The sequence below is a fragment of the Microtus pennsylvanicus genome, chromosome 7 (assembly GCF_037038515.1).
Source record: "Microtus pennsylvanicus isolate mMicPen1 chromosome 7, mMicPen1.hap1, whole genome shotgun sequence".
Taxonomy (NCBI): domain Eukaryota; kingdom Metazoa; phylum Chordata; class Mammalia; order Rodentia; family Cricetidae; genus Microtus; species Microtus pennsylvanicus.
Window position 1 is genome coordinate 11,849,102 of NC_134585.1, and position 16,260 is coordinate 11,865,361.

The window sequence follows — 16,260 nt, forward strand, 5'->3', positions numbered from 1 at the left end:
AAATTGTTCATGAACACAGTTCAAATTACACTCCAATCATTTCAGTCTTTGCCATTAGTTAGGATCCTTTATGATACAGACATACTTCTTCTAAAATCCTAAAATTTATTATCAAAATTAAAATAAATTTATCTAGAAAATAAAGGAGACTGGTAGATAAAAAACTAGGGAAAGATGTATTAAGAACAATTGTCAGGAAGAATATATGCATGGCTCTGAAAATCTACATCAGACTCATAAATTGTGTTTACATAGGACTACATATCGATGTATGTTTTAATTTCTTCCCAGCAATCTTCAGGACACTAGGTGTCACTAGAATCCAGCAAAAATCTGGAAACGGCCTTAAGAGAATTAGAACAGATTAACAGCCAATGAAAATGACATAATAACATTCTATTAAGGATTTTAGGCTTTCTCTCCTTTATTATTGTTCTTTCTGTCCTCCTCCTCCTCTTTTCCCTCCTCCTTGCCCTTCCTTTTCCTCTTCTTCCCCCAACCCCTTTCCTTTCTCTGTAAATTCAGCTATTGTATAAACTACAGAGCACGTGACTGTGAGTTTCCCTTTACTGGGCCCTCCTGAGTCAGGAGGACAGCAGACACTGCTTTTTTTTTTTTTTTACAAGAGAACTGTGAGAAGACACAGTGTCTTCTTAACCTTCAAAACTGCTGAAGTCGTGTCAAGCAATCTCCTCCACCATCGTCTGTATTTCCCTCTTAGTCTGTTCCTTGCACCAGGAGAGTGAGGTTCCTATGAGGAGATCTCAAAGTGCTGTTTGAGCTCCTGATTTTAGCTGACTCCTGCTGCCCAGGTTTCTAGCTTCGGTCCAGTCTGTGCAGGACTTGTAAATGGCGTGTGAGGATACTACACCTCCCTCTGATTTCACTTTAGCAACATTGAAGTAGTTTTTAAACTTTAATTATCCTTAAATAAGAATCATGTATACGTGCTACAGTTACTGCATGGCTTACTATAATAAGATAAAAACCACTTACTTAAAAAGCTCATTTCTGTCGATGGCTCTGTTGGTCTGGGGGTCGATGGCATAGACAGTCAGATCGCACTTGCTATAGTCTTCTAAGGAGAAGGCGTCTCCATGGCGACGGGCACCAATGGACTCTACCACAACCTTGGCACCAGGAATTTGCTCCTGAACATAGCGATCCAAAATCCTAGATATAAAATAACACATAAATATGACATTCTGATTGATTTAGTGAGGATTTAAAAAAAATCCACCTCCATCTGAAACGACATTTAGTAAATGATAGCCAGTCTCTGCTCAGGTTTACCACGTGTGAACCATTGGGCAAAGTCTCTATGGGCTTTCAGCATTCAACCCTCGATGATTTTGGAGGATGAATAAGCGTAAGAGGTTATCAATCATGTGAATTTATGATATCTTTGAGTGTTTACTTAGCTCATGGGAAATGTCAGCTCTATTGCTCAACCGAAGCTGTCGCTGGTTTAAAGGAGACACAGGACACTGGGACTCTCCACTCATATTGTTGATATCATAAATGACCCCTCTGCAGGAGCATGTGATGCTAGCAACATGCTACACTGGAGGACTAGAACACTGGCTTTCCCAAGGGCACAAAGGTCCTCAGAGCATGGTCACCATGGAAGAATGTAGACATGTTTAGTGAGTTTACAAGACTAAATATTCCATGAACATCCCAGAAGCTCGTTAGGATAAATATAAACACTTAAAAGACGTATTATCATCTTCCACGGAAAAATAAATTTTGGTAGAAGATAGAAATGATGTTATCCATTAGAATAATTTTTTGAGAGTATAACTTTTCTATAATTCTGTAACTTGATCTTAATTGAAAATACCTATTATTAAACATTCATTGTTTTCTATATTTATATAAATAGGAACTTCTTTAAAAATATCTTTATTACTAAAACATTATATCACTAACACTTGTAGAGAATATTAGAGTATATATTAGAATCTTATATTTAAGTGTAAAGTGTTAACAATAACCGTATATGTCAAGTTCTTTTGAGATAGGGTCTCACTAAGCAGCACAGGTTGACTTAAAACTCAATCCATAGATCACTGTCTTTTCATGCAGATACCCTTCTTTACCCAAAATATCTTCGTTCTTACATCTTTCTTTTCAACGTATTTTTCTCCAACTACTGCCTCCTTTTCATTTTATATCCTTTTATGTTACCATGAGTCAAAGGGAGATTAACAAAATTATCATCTTATTAATAGAAATTTGAATTAAATATACATATATAACATAGTGTAATAACATTGCCTTTGTGCATATTATTATACTAAGAGGCTTAGTACGTTTCCAGGGAAACCCCATACAAAACACAAGACAGCAAAAATATCTTTTCAGTCTTTGTCGAGAATGATTTACAGTGGCCTTGCTGTCGACTTGGAGTGAGTGCACACAGCAGATGGAGAAAGAAACAAGAGCAGAGACAAAGCCAAAGATGTGATCTTAGTCAAGACACAGAGGTACGAGTTTTATAGGCACATAAAAGAGGAAGTGCAGGGTTATATAATGTATGATATTAAAATCTCTAAGGTCAAAGTCCAATCTACTTAAATCAATGGAATTCTCTTAAATTATTGATCTGTTCATGGTAGCAACTGCAAGGAATAGCTTAAAAGAAAATAATGCATATCTAATTAAAGTTCATTCCCAATTTTTTTTGGGGGGGGGTGGTTTGAATATGCTTTAGCTAAATGTTACATCTTGGTAAAAAGAACCAGACTGCAAAAACTGACCTCCTGCACGTGTGGTGACCACAGTTGGAGGCCTATCTAATGTGAACACAGGGGCTAAACAGGAGAAGATTTTGCCCTCACCATCCAAGGTTAACTAGATAGCAGGAGACTGTGGGGCCATCTCTAAAATTTTCTGTAACTTTTCGGTGTCACTGGCCTCTTGTTCAGGGAAGCCATGGAGACCTCCCTTGGTGGACTCCAACCAGTATTTATGACATAGGGGGAAAGGTCCTTGGCGCTTTCAAGCGGAGCTGCAGCAAATCAAGTCCCTCACCTCAGCTCATTCTCATTCAGATGGAACAACTGGAAATGGAGACCTAATGAACCAGAGGCTCTTTCTGAGCCCAGCTGACCCCTGAGGACCAGACACACAACTGGCCTTAGCAGTGAAAAAGATGGTTAATTTTCTCCACTTTCCTGACCTTAAATACCCAAAAAGAAAGTATAAAAGATTAGAACAATTGGTATATTTCTATAACAGTGTGAAGGACTATGCTCCCTAAATACTATACTTAAATCTATATAAGATGTTATTTAGACAACTATTTCTCACTAATGATATTGATTATAAGAGTCCCAGATATAAGATACCATGACATTGACTTAATTCAATACTGCAGCACCTACTTGCAACAAGAACAACTAAACAAGATAGTTCCACTGTTATTTTAACTTAAAGATCAAATGCTGATTAAATTTGTTCTTTCTCTTGCTCTCTGGAAGCCACCCGGGAGGGACCTAACACTGTGATGCTAGCTACTCCAACAGCTTTCAGAATACCCAGAACAGATCCTTGGCTCAACACTCTTGAGCTCCGTCTTTGAAGCTAAAGGAAAACTTTGGAAGAACACAATGGAGGGAGACTTCAATGGACATTAATTGGACAAATAATGGACATTCCGTATCTTGGCTTCTCCTGGCTCCCTGCCTAGGAATTGTAACACTAAAGACTCTTGTCTTTACTTCTCCCTGGCATCTCTACCCAAGCACAAGGCAAGGATTCTTTTCCTTCCTCCCTACCCCTGGCTGTCATAGAAATGTAACCATGAGGTACCTTTGATGTCCCCTAGATAGGCTTACCCCAGCTGCCATGTCTGAAGACCCCACCAGGCACTACGAAGTCAGCTTTGGTCAGTGTCTCAGGTCCCTGAATGGCCCCTATTATATCCTCCTCTATGGAGAAGATATTAAAGCCAGGAAAGAAACATAGCATGCAGTTTAAGCACAGGGGCCTCAGCGCATGCTCTCGGCCAGAAGTTGAAAATGTACTTGGTCCTGTCCTGGCCAAAAGCAGCTGGGAGTCTAAAGAATAGTCTTGGTAGAGACTGAACATTTCAGTTGGGTGAGTCAGTGACCTGGCTAAGGGATCATTGCTCAACAGTGGGTGCAGCTTCAGCTATGTGGAAGAGAACGGAGGACTAAACAGCCCTATAATGAGATGATGTAAAACTCCTTCCTAGGACACCCGCCCTCTAGCACAGTAGCCTAGAGAGCTTTGCATGTCTGTCTGAGAGCTTTGTTTTCCCAAATTACTCAGAAGAGTGCGCCTTTCCATTTCCTCTTCTCTTCCAAGTGCCTGCTTTCTGTAGTGCTTCAGGCTTCGCTTTTTCTCTGAAGCACTCCTCCCCTAATGTGACTGCTTCTTGACCACATGACTGGCCTGAACACAGGCTGAGCTCAAACCACCAGGAACTTTGCCCTCTTCTTTTCCTCATTTCTCCTCCAGGCACTTGCTAAGATTCACAGCTTGCCTGCTTTCTTAAAGCTCAGTAAAATTGTCCTTGAGGTCCTTTTGGAGTTCATTGTTACATTTCTTTTTAATTCACAAGACTAAGAACCTCAAGAGGGGACCCTGATATCCCCAGTGAATGTGATTCTTCCAGGTCTCCTCCATGGGGACACCCACAGTATTCTCCCTGGAGATTCTTCTTGGAGAAACCCAGAGCCATCCCATGGGTGTGTCGTTCTGTGTGCCCCTTTAAGGTAATGATGTAAAACTCTTTCCTAGGATTCTCATCCTCTAGCACGGTAGCTGAGAGAGCTCTTTACATCAATGGCTAAAGTCTATATTAGAATCCCCACTCTAATCTACGTGAGTTCGAGGCCAACCTGGCCTACAGAGTGAATGCCAGGACAGGCTCCAAAGCTACACAGAGGAACCCTGTCTCGAAAAACCAAAAATAAATGAATAAGTAAATAAATAAAAAAGTTTTCCCACTCTATTTCATTAAAGAAAACAAAGCAAATATTCAATACACAGCCCATGCAAGTCAAGCATTGCTGCCCAAGCCTGCAAATCCTAGAATTTGGGAGGTGGAGGCAGGAGGATCAAAGGTTCAAGCTTGTTCCTGGACAATCTGGTCTATATGAGAACTGTCTCAAACAAACAAACAAACAAACAAACAAAGTGTGCAGCCCATACTTCCTTAAATTTGACTCCTGTTTTGTTCTCAATAGTGCTGGGATTATTGGTATGTGTTATCATCCTGGTTAAATTTATCTGCAGATTTAATGCTCCTTCTCTGAAGTATTTGGGAGAGCAACATATTTGAAAACGTTGGTACATCTAGAAATAACTTTGTTTCAAATATCAACCTGACCGACTTTCTGCTCTATTAAAAACTGCATCGCCTTAAGAGTCCAGTGTGTGCTACTTTTGCCCTTATTTCAAGAAAAATCGAGATCTTAACTTCGAAAGAAATTTGTATAACGGTGCATGCCAGGAGATGTTGCCAATTACAGTGAAATTGTTTTGTTTGCTTGATTGATCTTAAACTTGTGTAGGGCAGATGCTTGAAGCTTGTCTCATTAGAGCGCTGCTCTCTTTCTCATTTTTCTCATTCATTAATTTCTCCACTTTTCCAGCTTATTCCTAGTGAGAATCCCAAGGAGCAAGCAAAACAGGGAAGACTCATGGAGAGGGGACAGTCACATACCAGACACCGTGAATAGCTGACTACAGTGTCCGTGGACGGAGAGGGAAAGGGGTCTCAATTAACAGCAATATTTTTGATCCGTATTTTAGGTTTTTTTTCTCCCTGAGAGATTTACACTTATCCTAATAATGAAATCCCTAGAGTCACATAAAACACACAGAATATAAGAAGGACCTCCACGCCAAATCACATTATAATTTTGACATTTTGTAGGTACAGACAGCATGAATATAGCATTGGAACCCAGAGGTTTGGCTTTGGCATTCAGTGCTTTTAAGCATCAGTTGCATAATATTAGACTAGTGATTATAAGTTTACAAAGTTTTAAGCTCTTCAGATATAATGTATTTATAATTAAATACATTAAATTTATCAATTATATATACTCTATTACTATAAAAACAGTGGAAAATCATTCCCTGCATGGAATCTTGTGTGTTAGTAACTAAACTGACTAAAGCTCCCTTAAGAGAATGCCCATACCAGCTGCCAAATATGGCTGTCAACATCTAGAGAGGCCCCTCCCCATTCCAGGAAAGGTGTCTATTCAAGAAACATTAAGAAATAGTGCAAAGCCCACTAAATATATAGGTCATCACAGTACTCTCCAGGCCATTGCTTTCTCTCTTTTATCCTTCTAGTGTGCCTCTATTGTTCCATAGTAAACTATGCTTGTCTTCTATACCAAGATCTATGTGTCTCATCTGAATTGTTTTGATGGAGAACACAAGGATCTGGGGGCAGAGAGGAGCCAGCGTGACATTCCTGCATCACATGTACTTATTAAGTACTAATCAGTGATAAAACAAAATGAGCTATCTAGCCCTGAAACTGTGGAGCAACCTTAGACGGTTATTATGAAGGAAGCCAACTTGAAAAGGCTGAATACTGAATAACTCCATACATTATCGTCCTTCAGTTTCCATGGAGATGGTTTTAGAACATCTTGGGAATTGCAAAGTCTGTGGATGATCTTCAAGTTTTTTTTTCCTTCTGCAAAATGTCATAGCTATTGCATTTAATTTTTCTACATTCTGTCAAATGACTTGAACCATCTCTACATGACTAATAGTACCCAACACAGTGTATATGCCATATAGATAGCTGCTATACTGGTTTGCTTGTCTTTCCATATTCAGCAGTAACTACATTTTTCTTTCGAAATTTTGAACCACAAGTTGGTCAAATTCATAATATGTCGCCTACAGATGTATAAAGGCAATTTTACATTACATTCTGGACCCAACAAAATCACAGATTAAAAAAAGAGTGTGTTCTAGGGAACTGAGTAAGAAAAGGGTGACATCAAAATGTTGGACACAAATTATTACACCTGAATCAGACACTTAGAAACTGATTTTTCTAAGGGTGAATGAGACTGAGTCACTACTTGGGCTACAAGGTAACTAAAGTGAATGACGGATTGGTTCCTCCTCTTTCATTCTGTGTGTGTCTTCTTCGCTATGGGTCAGACTGTGAACTCTTTAACCACTTAAGGAGTATCTAAATCTATCTCATCTCCCTTCAAGGTTGAAGGCAAGATAAAGGTCATCGTCTTGAGTCAGCATCATCTGAGAGTTTAAGAACAGGAACTCAGAGGAGTCAGACCCCCTACATATAAGAGACATTATCAATGAGGGTAAGTCTGCATTGCGCAGCAGAAGTACTCATCTGGAAACCAGATTGGTCCCCTGTGGTGATGACCAGTTATTAGATCAACAGTCCATCTGAGGACAGTGACAATGATGGGTCAGTGACATGTTGGACCAACATACCTTGACATACCTTGGCCAACATTGGTTAATTATGCATACTTCTTGGAGTCTTTTTGAACCTAAATCTTATGGCAGAAGCTAGAAAGCAAACTTGGGAGGGGTGTCACTGGGCCCCCTCTATGTCCTTCTCAAATGGCTACATAGGATTAATCTCCCTTCTTTGCTTTCATCTCTTTAATCAGCATCATTGGGATAGCTGGTCAAGTTTATAATGTTGAAGCTGCAGGAACCTAGGATTGTTTCTAAAAACTCTGGCTACACACACTGTTAAATCTGTAGAACGTATTAGACCAAGACTTAATCATAATATAAATTCTGGACTTAGTTGATAATTATGTCTCAAAACGATGGTAAAGAATACACCATAATGCTGGATATGTGTAAAGCTGACTAAAGGGTCAGGGATGAGGCTCCTGGAAAATTTCCATGGTTTCCTTTTAATATTTCCTAAAAAACAAGTTTAATAAATTCTTGTGATATTTGAAGAATAGAAGTAAAATGTACAGAGCACACAAAGTCAGACAAGGTTAACCACAAAATCTATAGAGAAAATATTTTAGACAATTGATACTTTAAAATCAAAGAACTAAACCTTTATCACTAAGTAGTATGACCTACAATAGGCTCTTTGAGAATGGCATTCCATATTGAATACCGGCAAGTGTAAATTTAATAATAGGAGTGTCGATGTGAAGATGAATGCTCTAGTGTAAAGCTCAGGATGCGTACAGGTCAGTGAGAGAAGTGGCATGAAATAAGCGCGTTTCCTCAAAACTGACAGAAATTCCTGTGATGTGATCGTTTATCAAACATTCACATAGGAGTGAGAGTACTGAGAAATTTTTAAGGTGAAAATACTCTGAGTGATATTGTAATGATGGATATATTACTTTAATGTATAGAGTCACTTGTCAGTGATCTATTCTTTAGTGTGAATAAATACAACTATCATATATATTATTAAATATAATATATATATTATACATGTACACATATTGTCCCTGTGCCAGTCACTTATCTATGTATTAGACATACAGGAACAAACAATAACATCTACCTATAACATCCACCAAGAATAACATCTAAAAACTATGCTGACTTCATCAAATTGATACAAGCAACACAAGACTGAAGTGTACATTCTGGATACCACTGGCTGTCACTTGTGTGGTCACAGGACATTTCTCTTAGTTTCACTACAGGCACTGGTTTGTATTCAAGAAGAGGGTCTAGTCAATGTTTTAAAAATCAACAATGAGACTTGCTCATTGTCATGCCCACAGAAAAAGGGGACATTGGTGACTGCATTTCTTACATCCCTACAGGGTACTTTGGCATCCTGTGTGCTTAGCGAGGATGAAAATAAATGAGAACATAACTGTAGCATTCATCGAAGAAGCATGAATTGAAGATGAATGACCAATAATGAGAAGAAGAATTGTCCTGAGCTTAAATTCTCACCATTAATTGGGTCTACTTAAAATACAAATATTATTGTAACAAAAATCTGAGATGACAACTCACGCAAGATATCCTGCGGTGGTGATGCTAGAAATACAGATGGATGATGCCAGTCTAGTGTTTCGAGCTGGTGAGACACCCTACCAGTTACTTATGGTTAGCAAGTGGCTTCATTCCACCCTGATAGGCTTTGATGTGCAATGTGAACAGAGCAGGAAGAACCTATGACCAACAACCTCCCTTTTTCCACGTCTTCTCTAATCTATTTTTGAAGATTGAGAATGTCTTGCTTTGTTCCCTGGTGTGGCCTTAAACTCATAACCTCCTCCCTCAGTCTCGCAGTGTTTGACTTATAGACATGTACCACCTCGCCTGGTTTTCTTCATCCTTTAAAGGCTCATGCCTTCTCACACTGTATTCTAAATTAAAGAAAACATTTTTTTTAAACTCACAGGAATTGAAAAATCAATGTGTTTATCTATGGTTCTGACTTCAGAAGGTCCTAGATTAGAGTCAGAGCAAAGGAATTTCAAAAACAAGGACAGGGATTATACTCCATTCTGAGGAGAAGACAGATAACACAGATAGACAAAGCTCTGCCAGAGAAGGGAAGACACACTACAGCAGGGATATACCCACATATCTCATGTAACCCAGTGTGTCCCACCAAAGCTTTCAACAAACCTAGTCAACCCCTTCGAAGGTCAAGATGAAATAGAAAGCCTTCTCCATTTTCTCCAAAGGTAACTCTGAATCTAACAATAATACTTTTCAGTTTGTTCTACAAAACATGAAGTATTCCACCAAAAAGGGAACATTATCAAATCCTCTCCACAAAAAACATTATTTTGATCCCAAAACCCAATGATGATACAACAACAACAACCACAACAGCAATAACAAGAAGCCATAGGCCAGTAAATCAAAAAATGCTCAAAAGAATACTTGCAAACAATCATCCTGAAGAAGCAAGGTTGGTTCAACATACACAAATTAGATCATACAGACAGAAAAATCTTGATACGTGAAGAAAATGAATTCTAAAATGTTCAAAAGGCCTTCGTGATCAAAGTCATGACAGATATAAATATGATAAACCTGTAAATAATAGAGACTATATACAGCTCTCTTAGTTACCTTTCTATTGCTGTGATAAAAATGTTATTATGACTGAGGTACTGAAATAAAGGGCACATTTGGTTTGGGGCTCATGGTTTCAGATAGAGTTCATTACCACCATGGGGGTGGGCACAGTAGCAGGCAGGCAGTCATGGTGCTAGGGAAGTAGCTAAGAGCTTACATCTTAAGACACAACCACAAAGCAGAGAGAGAGAGAGAGACACTGGGACTGGTGTAAGTCTTTTGAAATTTTAAAGCTTGACCCCAGTGAGATACAACCTCCAGCAAGGTCACACTTTGTAATCCTTCCAAACAGTTCACCAGCTGGGGATCAAAATTCAAACATATGTCTGTGGCGGCCATTCTCTTTGAAATCACAACAACGTAACTAAAATTATGCCAGATGGGGTAAAATTAAGAGCACCGCCTTCAGAGTCAGGAACAGAATACAGATGCTCACTCTCTTCTCACTTATGAAGTCATAGCTGGAGCAATAGGATGAGAGAAACACATAAAAGTAGTAGAAATATGAAAGAAAGAAGCTAAGCAGTTTCTGTTCACAAATGAAATGATTCTAAACTGAGAGCCTACAAAACCCTCTTAGATATAATAAACATTTTCAATAAAATGGCAGGATACAAAATCAATATACAGACATCAGTAGCCTTCACATGTGGCAACAATTAACTTACAAAGGAAGACTAGAAAATTATCTCATTTATAATAGCTTCAAAACAATGAAGCAATCTGAATAAATCTAACCGTGAAAGTTTCTTTTTTAACCATGAAAGTTAAAGACCCCCACAATGAAAACTTCAGGACATTGAGAAAGAGAAATCAAAGATGAATTCAGCAGAATTAATAGCATGGAAATACCTATATTTCCAAGAGTAAACTATGGGTTCAATACAATTCCCATCAAAATTCCAATGCTATTTTTTTTTTATAAAACTAGGAAAACAATCCAAGAACTCATATGGAACTGCAAAAATCAAACACTAAAGCAGTGCTAAGGATAAACAACATAGACAGAGTATTATGGTGCAGGGTCTCAAATTATACCACAGGGCATTAGCAACAAAGACAGGCCTAAGAAGAGAGGTAAACTGATGGAAATTAATTGAGAACTTATATATAAGCTGGCATAGCTATTAGAACCCAGACATTGCAAGCTGACATAGCTCTGAGAAGCCAGACATAAAGTGACATAGCTATATTCACCTAAGATTCGACAAAGATGTTAAAAACATGTAGTGGGAAAAAACAGCATCTGTAGTTAATAATACTGGAATAAAACTGGATATCCACCGGCAAAGGATGAAATTTGATCCATATACAGAGGATTCCCCTCTGTATGCGGTGACTACCCTTGGTTAATAAAGAAACTGTCTTAGGCCTGAGATAGAGTAGAGCAGAGCTTGGTGGGGGAAACTAAACCGAGAGCCAGGAGAAAGGAGGCAGAGTCAGAGAGAAGTCACGGAGCCACTGCCAGAGACAGACACGTTGATACCTTGCAGATAGGCCACAGGTCTCGTGGTAAAATATAAAATAATGGAAATTGGTTAATTCTAGATATAAGAGCTAGCTAGCAATATGCTTAAGTAATTGGCCAACCAGTGATTTAATTAATACATTTTCTGTGTGGTTATTTCGGGAGTCTGGGCAGCTGGGAAACGAACAAGTGGCCTTCTTATAACGTTGGAGATCTTTTTTTTTTTAATTTTTATTTTTTCCTGCTGCCAGGACTATAACCCAGTGCAGTCTTCATGGAAATCAATGTGGCAATTTCTCAATAATTAAAAATAGAACTACTCCCTGACCCAATTATGCCACTCCTGGGCATAGATCCAAAGATATAAAAATGGAATAGTATTTAGGTATAAAGAAAAATGAGATCATAAAATGTTCAGGAAAATGGATGGACACAGGGACTTAAGTGAGGTGGCTGGAACTCAGAAACAAAGAAATAAAGAAACCAAAACAACAACAAACGCTGAACATTCTCTTTCATCTGTGGAGGGTGAACGTGTTAATGTTTCCTACAAAGAAAACTCTCTCTCTCTCTCTCTCTCTCTCTCTCTCTCTCTCTCTCTCTCTCTCTCTCTGTGTGTGTGTGTGTGTGTGTGTCTGGTTAGGATCTGCTTCTCGGAACAGAGAGCTGGACATGCCATCTTCCATAAAGTATATAATGTGAAAATCAATTACAATGTGCAATAAAAATCAAATTCAAATGGGATTATTATTGTTCCACCGTAGTTTGAAGGCTGCATGTCATCCACAGCAAATATGGAAAAGCATATTTAACTAAGAATTTTCGATGTAGATAGCATTTAAAAAATAATAGCCAAAAAATGAAAAAAGTGGGTCACTTCACTTACATATTTTGGAACCAAATCATTTTTGACAAGTACTTAAGTTCAAATTTGTACTATCACCATTCCCAGTCCCTTGTATATAGATCTTCAGCTAGCTCCAGCTGGAAAAAGCTTATGTGTTAGGGCTTTACTAAAATTATTTTAAAGCTGAGGTGAGTGTGTTCATTTGAGATTATTTTAACTTTTATTTTTATAGTAAATTATTATGGCAGTCATCTTCTCAATTACCTCTTTGGTATTGTGAATAAGTCAAACTAAAAATGATCATTTTCATCATTCAATAATAAAAATTTTTAAACTTGAATATTCAACCAAGAAATAGTTGTTGAATCTTTTAATTTTTCTTCATGGGAACCAATATCACCAAGGGGATGTGGCTTGGCTCTGTCCCTCAGTGTAGATTCAAACGAACCACTACTCCCTAGTTAACTTCTATCTTTCTAGAAATGATGTCCCTTTCTAAAGTTTTGAAATTCCTTTGTACAATGAAGGGTCAGCCACACCCACCAAAACCAGGTTCTGTGTGGTTTCCGCTGTGCATTCTGGCTGCTGTGTGGACTCTAGAAGCCCTTACTTGTAAACCCTGCCTGGACTTTTCTTTTCCTCTTAAAAGAGACTTATTGACCTCTGTGCCATCTCTTCAGCTTCCTTTTTTAAAAAAGAAAATAGAGCATCTTTTATTTATTCTTTATTATTTCATACATGTATATTGTGTATCTTGATTATACTTACCCCAACTCCCCGTTCCTAGTCCCTCAGGCACTTTTAACAATCTGCCATCAACACATCTAAAACCTCCCTTTCTGTCCTCTTTTTAAAACTGAAATAAAAAAGCTTTCTCATACTATATATTCTGATCATGGTTTCTCCTTCCCCTGATACTACCAGAATCTCAACTCCTCACCCGACCAACTTCATGCCTTCTTTCTCTATGTCTTTAGAAAACAAACAAACAAACAAACAAAATGCAAACCAGACAAGACAACAAACCATAATTTTAAAAAAAAGCTAATGAAACACCCATATTAGAGTCCAAAAACTCAGAATATCTTAATATACAATCACAAGGTCAACAAGACAAAAACAACAAAACAAAAAAGCAACATGAGACAAAAAGTTTGCAAGATACCATTAGGTTCATTTTGTATTGGCCATCAACTGCTGAATACAGGGCCTGCTCTTTTATATACTCAGCAAGACTCTATAGGAGAAAACTAATTTCCTTTACCAGCGAATGCCAATTGGTGAGTGCTTCTTGACTGGGGATGCGAGCTCATGCGTACTTCCCTCCTGGGGTACTGGGACTCCATCTGGCTTGAATCTGTGCTGGCCCTGTGCACAATGCCACAGTCTCTGTGAGTTCATATTACATCAGCCATGCTGTGTCTGGAAGACCATTTCCTTGGTGTTAATCATCCTTTATGGCTCTTACAATCTTTCTACTTCCTCTTCCTTATAGCTCCCTGAACCCCTATAGCAGGCTTATAAACTCATATCTTTCCTACTGAGCTTTCCTACTGTGCTGCCTGTTGGGACACTGACTGATTGTTGACTTGATCTTGAGAAGGTAACTACATCTTTACTGAGTTCATGAGTGTTATGACTATGTCATGATGCCTGGAATTTTCTGCAAGTTTAACTGGCAATCCAAAAAGCTCTACCTACAACTTGTCAATACATTTTTTTTCCTTTCAAAAGAGGAACTAAAAGAGTAAAGATACATGGCAGATGGTGGGAGAGCTCCAGTAGGTGGTAGGTTTCCCTGACCTTTTGAACTTTGTTCTATTCCTTCAGGGAATCATCCCAGATTAAGCTTAAGAACCAGGCCAGGTGTCCCATAGCACTTTCTCCATTGGAGGGACCTTCTTCAGGACATCCCACGGGGTAAAAGCATTTCCCATAGACTGGAATTAGACTCTGAAGGAGTTTCTTTTCTACAACAGCTGGTTTGGTGTTGTAAACTTTGAAACCAAGTTTATTCAGTTTGTATTTGGCTACAAGGCTTCATGCTAATTGTTCAATGGTTTATGAAGACTCATTGATATTTGACAGACTCTTTAGTGATTGTTTCCTGTCTTGTGGTTGCTCTGTGCTACCTGTAAGTTCTGTGGTGATTGCTCCTTGGCTTTGTGGTTGCTCTCTGGAAGGTTTTGAAGCCTCTCTATTATTCCGTGAGCTCTTTATTTTATTTCTCTGAACTAATTTTTAATGTATTTTATCAAAATATACTATATAAGTCATTGTAAGCTATTTTCATTGTCTTTGGGATAATGTGGACCATTAAGAATAATTCAGTGTAGGCATCAACGAAATCATCTAAAATATTATTTATCACATTACTGATACAAATGAAATTTTTTACACATAAGTGGTTGAATTTCCCATGATAAGAAGCAGTAGCTCAGAGAGAAAATCCATGAATAAACTATAGACAGTTAAGAGAAAAACCATGAATAAACCATAGACAGTTAAGAGAAAAACCATAAGCACCAGAAAATGCAAAATTGATTGCTGCTGCTCAGAGCACAGTCCCGAGTAAAAGATTCATTGATTTTATACTCTGATGGTTGGATTATAAAATAAAAAGTTGTTCTATTTGACAAAATTTCTGGATTTTAGAGCATAAAATATTACAGTGCTAAATTATTCATTTGGTATCTACGGAGAAGAGTACTTCAAAGGGGGAAGATGGTCGCTACACTAGCTCATCTCTGTAAGGCAAGCACACAACTTCTCAAAAGAATGGTGGCTAGTACCACACACCCATTTTCACAGGGCAACTGCAAATGTACTTGCTGGAAATGTTTGAAAAAAAAAAAAGCCAAACTGAATAGTCTTGTATTTAGAGAGAATAAAACAGATTAGTGATAACTAAGGCTGGCTAGTCTATATCTTTATCTTCCTTAACTTTCATGGTATTTTAAAATGAGAATCAGGTTAAATAAGCAACTAGAAAAAGACATTTTCTCATTGCTTTGGTGGCTTATTGATTCTGGTCTCTGGGGGAGAATCCTCGGTAGATTAAAAATGATGCTTAACTTGAAAGCAAGACAACCTGAGTTCTAATCCTCAGCATTCATGAAAATGTCAGGAATGGCCACATGTGTCTGTAACCTCTTCATCATGGGATAGACACTGGTAAATCTGGGGAGCTCACTGACTGTCCAGCCTAGTCCAAACAGAGAGCGTCAGAGTCAGCAAGAGACCCTGCCTCAAAAACTAGCATGGGAACAATAGAACAAAATTTCCAACGTCCTCTTCTGGCCTCTGCATGTATGCATATCACACACACACACACACACACACACACACACACACACACTCCACACAGTCAGACATAATGATTCTTACAAAATACACCAGCTAAACACAATAGCTAAGCCTTGAATGTTGTTTTAACCTATTGTTTTTATATGGTTAAAGAAGCATAGGAAAATAGCACAGATACGTGTTTGATTTTTCTGTGTGACAGCTAATCAGAAAGCTAATCAATTCACTATACTTCTGCGAATGTAATTCCCCCAACAGAAACGATACAGTTTTGACTATCAGCATCCCGAGTAGAGACAATGATGAGTGATGAGAGTTTTGGACATCGGAACAAAAGCCAAATCTTAGAAGAAGCAAGCAAGGCAAACAAACAGGTTGCCCGACAGGAGTTTTTACATAGGCGTTTCCAGAGAGATCTTTTAAACAGTAAAATCGAAGTTTTCTTTTTCGTTTAGTTTGTCTGTTCTGATTTTCATGTCTTGTTTTTCTTGAGAACTGACAGTAATTAAAACCCTGCCATAGGATACTTTCCATAAACTAGATATACACATGCACGCTTGTT

General features: G+C 38.3%; 1 protein-coding gene across 5 annotated transcripts in view; it reads right to left on the reverse strand.

The window, feature by feature from the left end:
• Window positions 1-16,260, reverse strand: part of Pcdh15 (protocadherin related 15) — a 595,973-nt gene that overhangs the window by 26,569 nt on the left and 553,144 nt on the right. For all 5 annotated transcript variants that reach the window (XM_075979991.1, XM_075979989.1, XM_075979992.1 and 2 more), the window contains exon 29: window positions 997-1,173. In XM_075979991.1, the coding sequence (XP_075836106.1) occupies window positions 997-1,173 (177 nt within the window). The remainder of the gene's footprint in view (window positions 1-996; window positions 1,174-16,260) is intronic.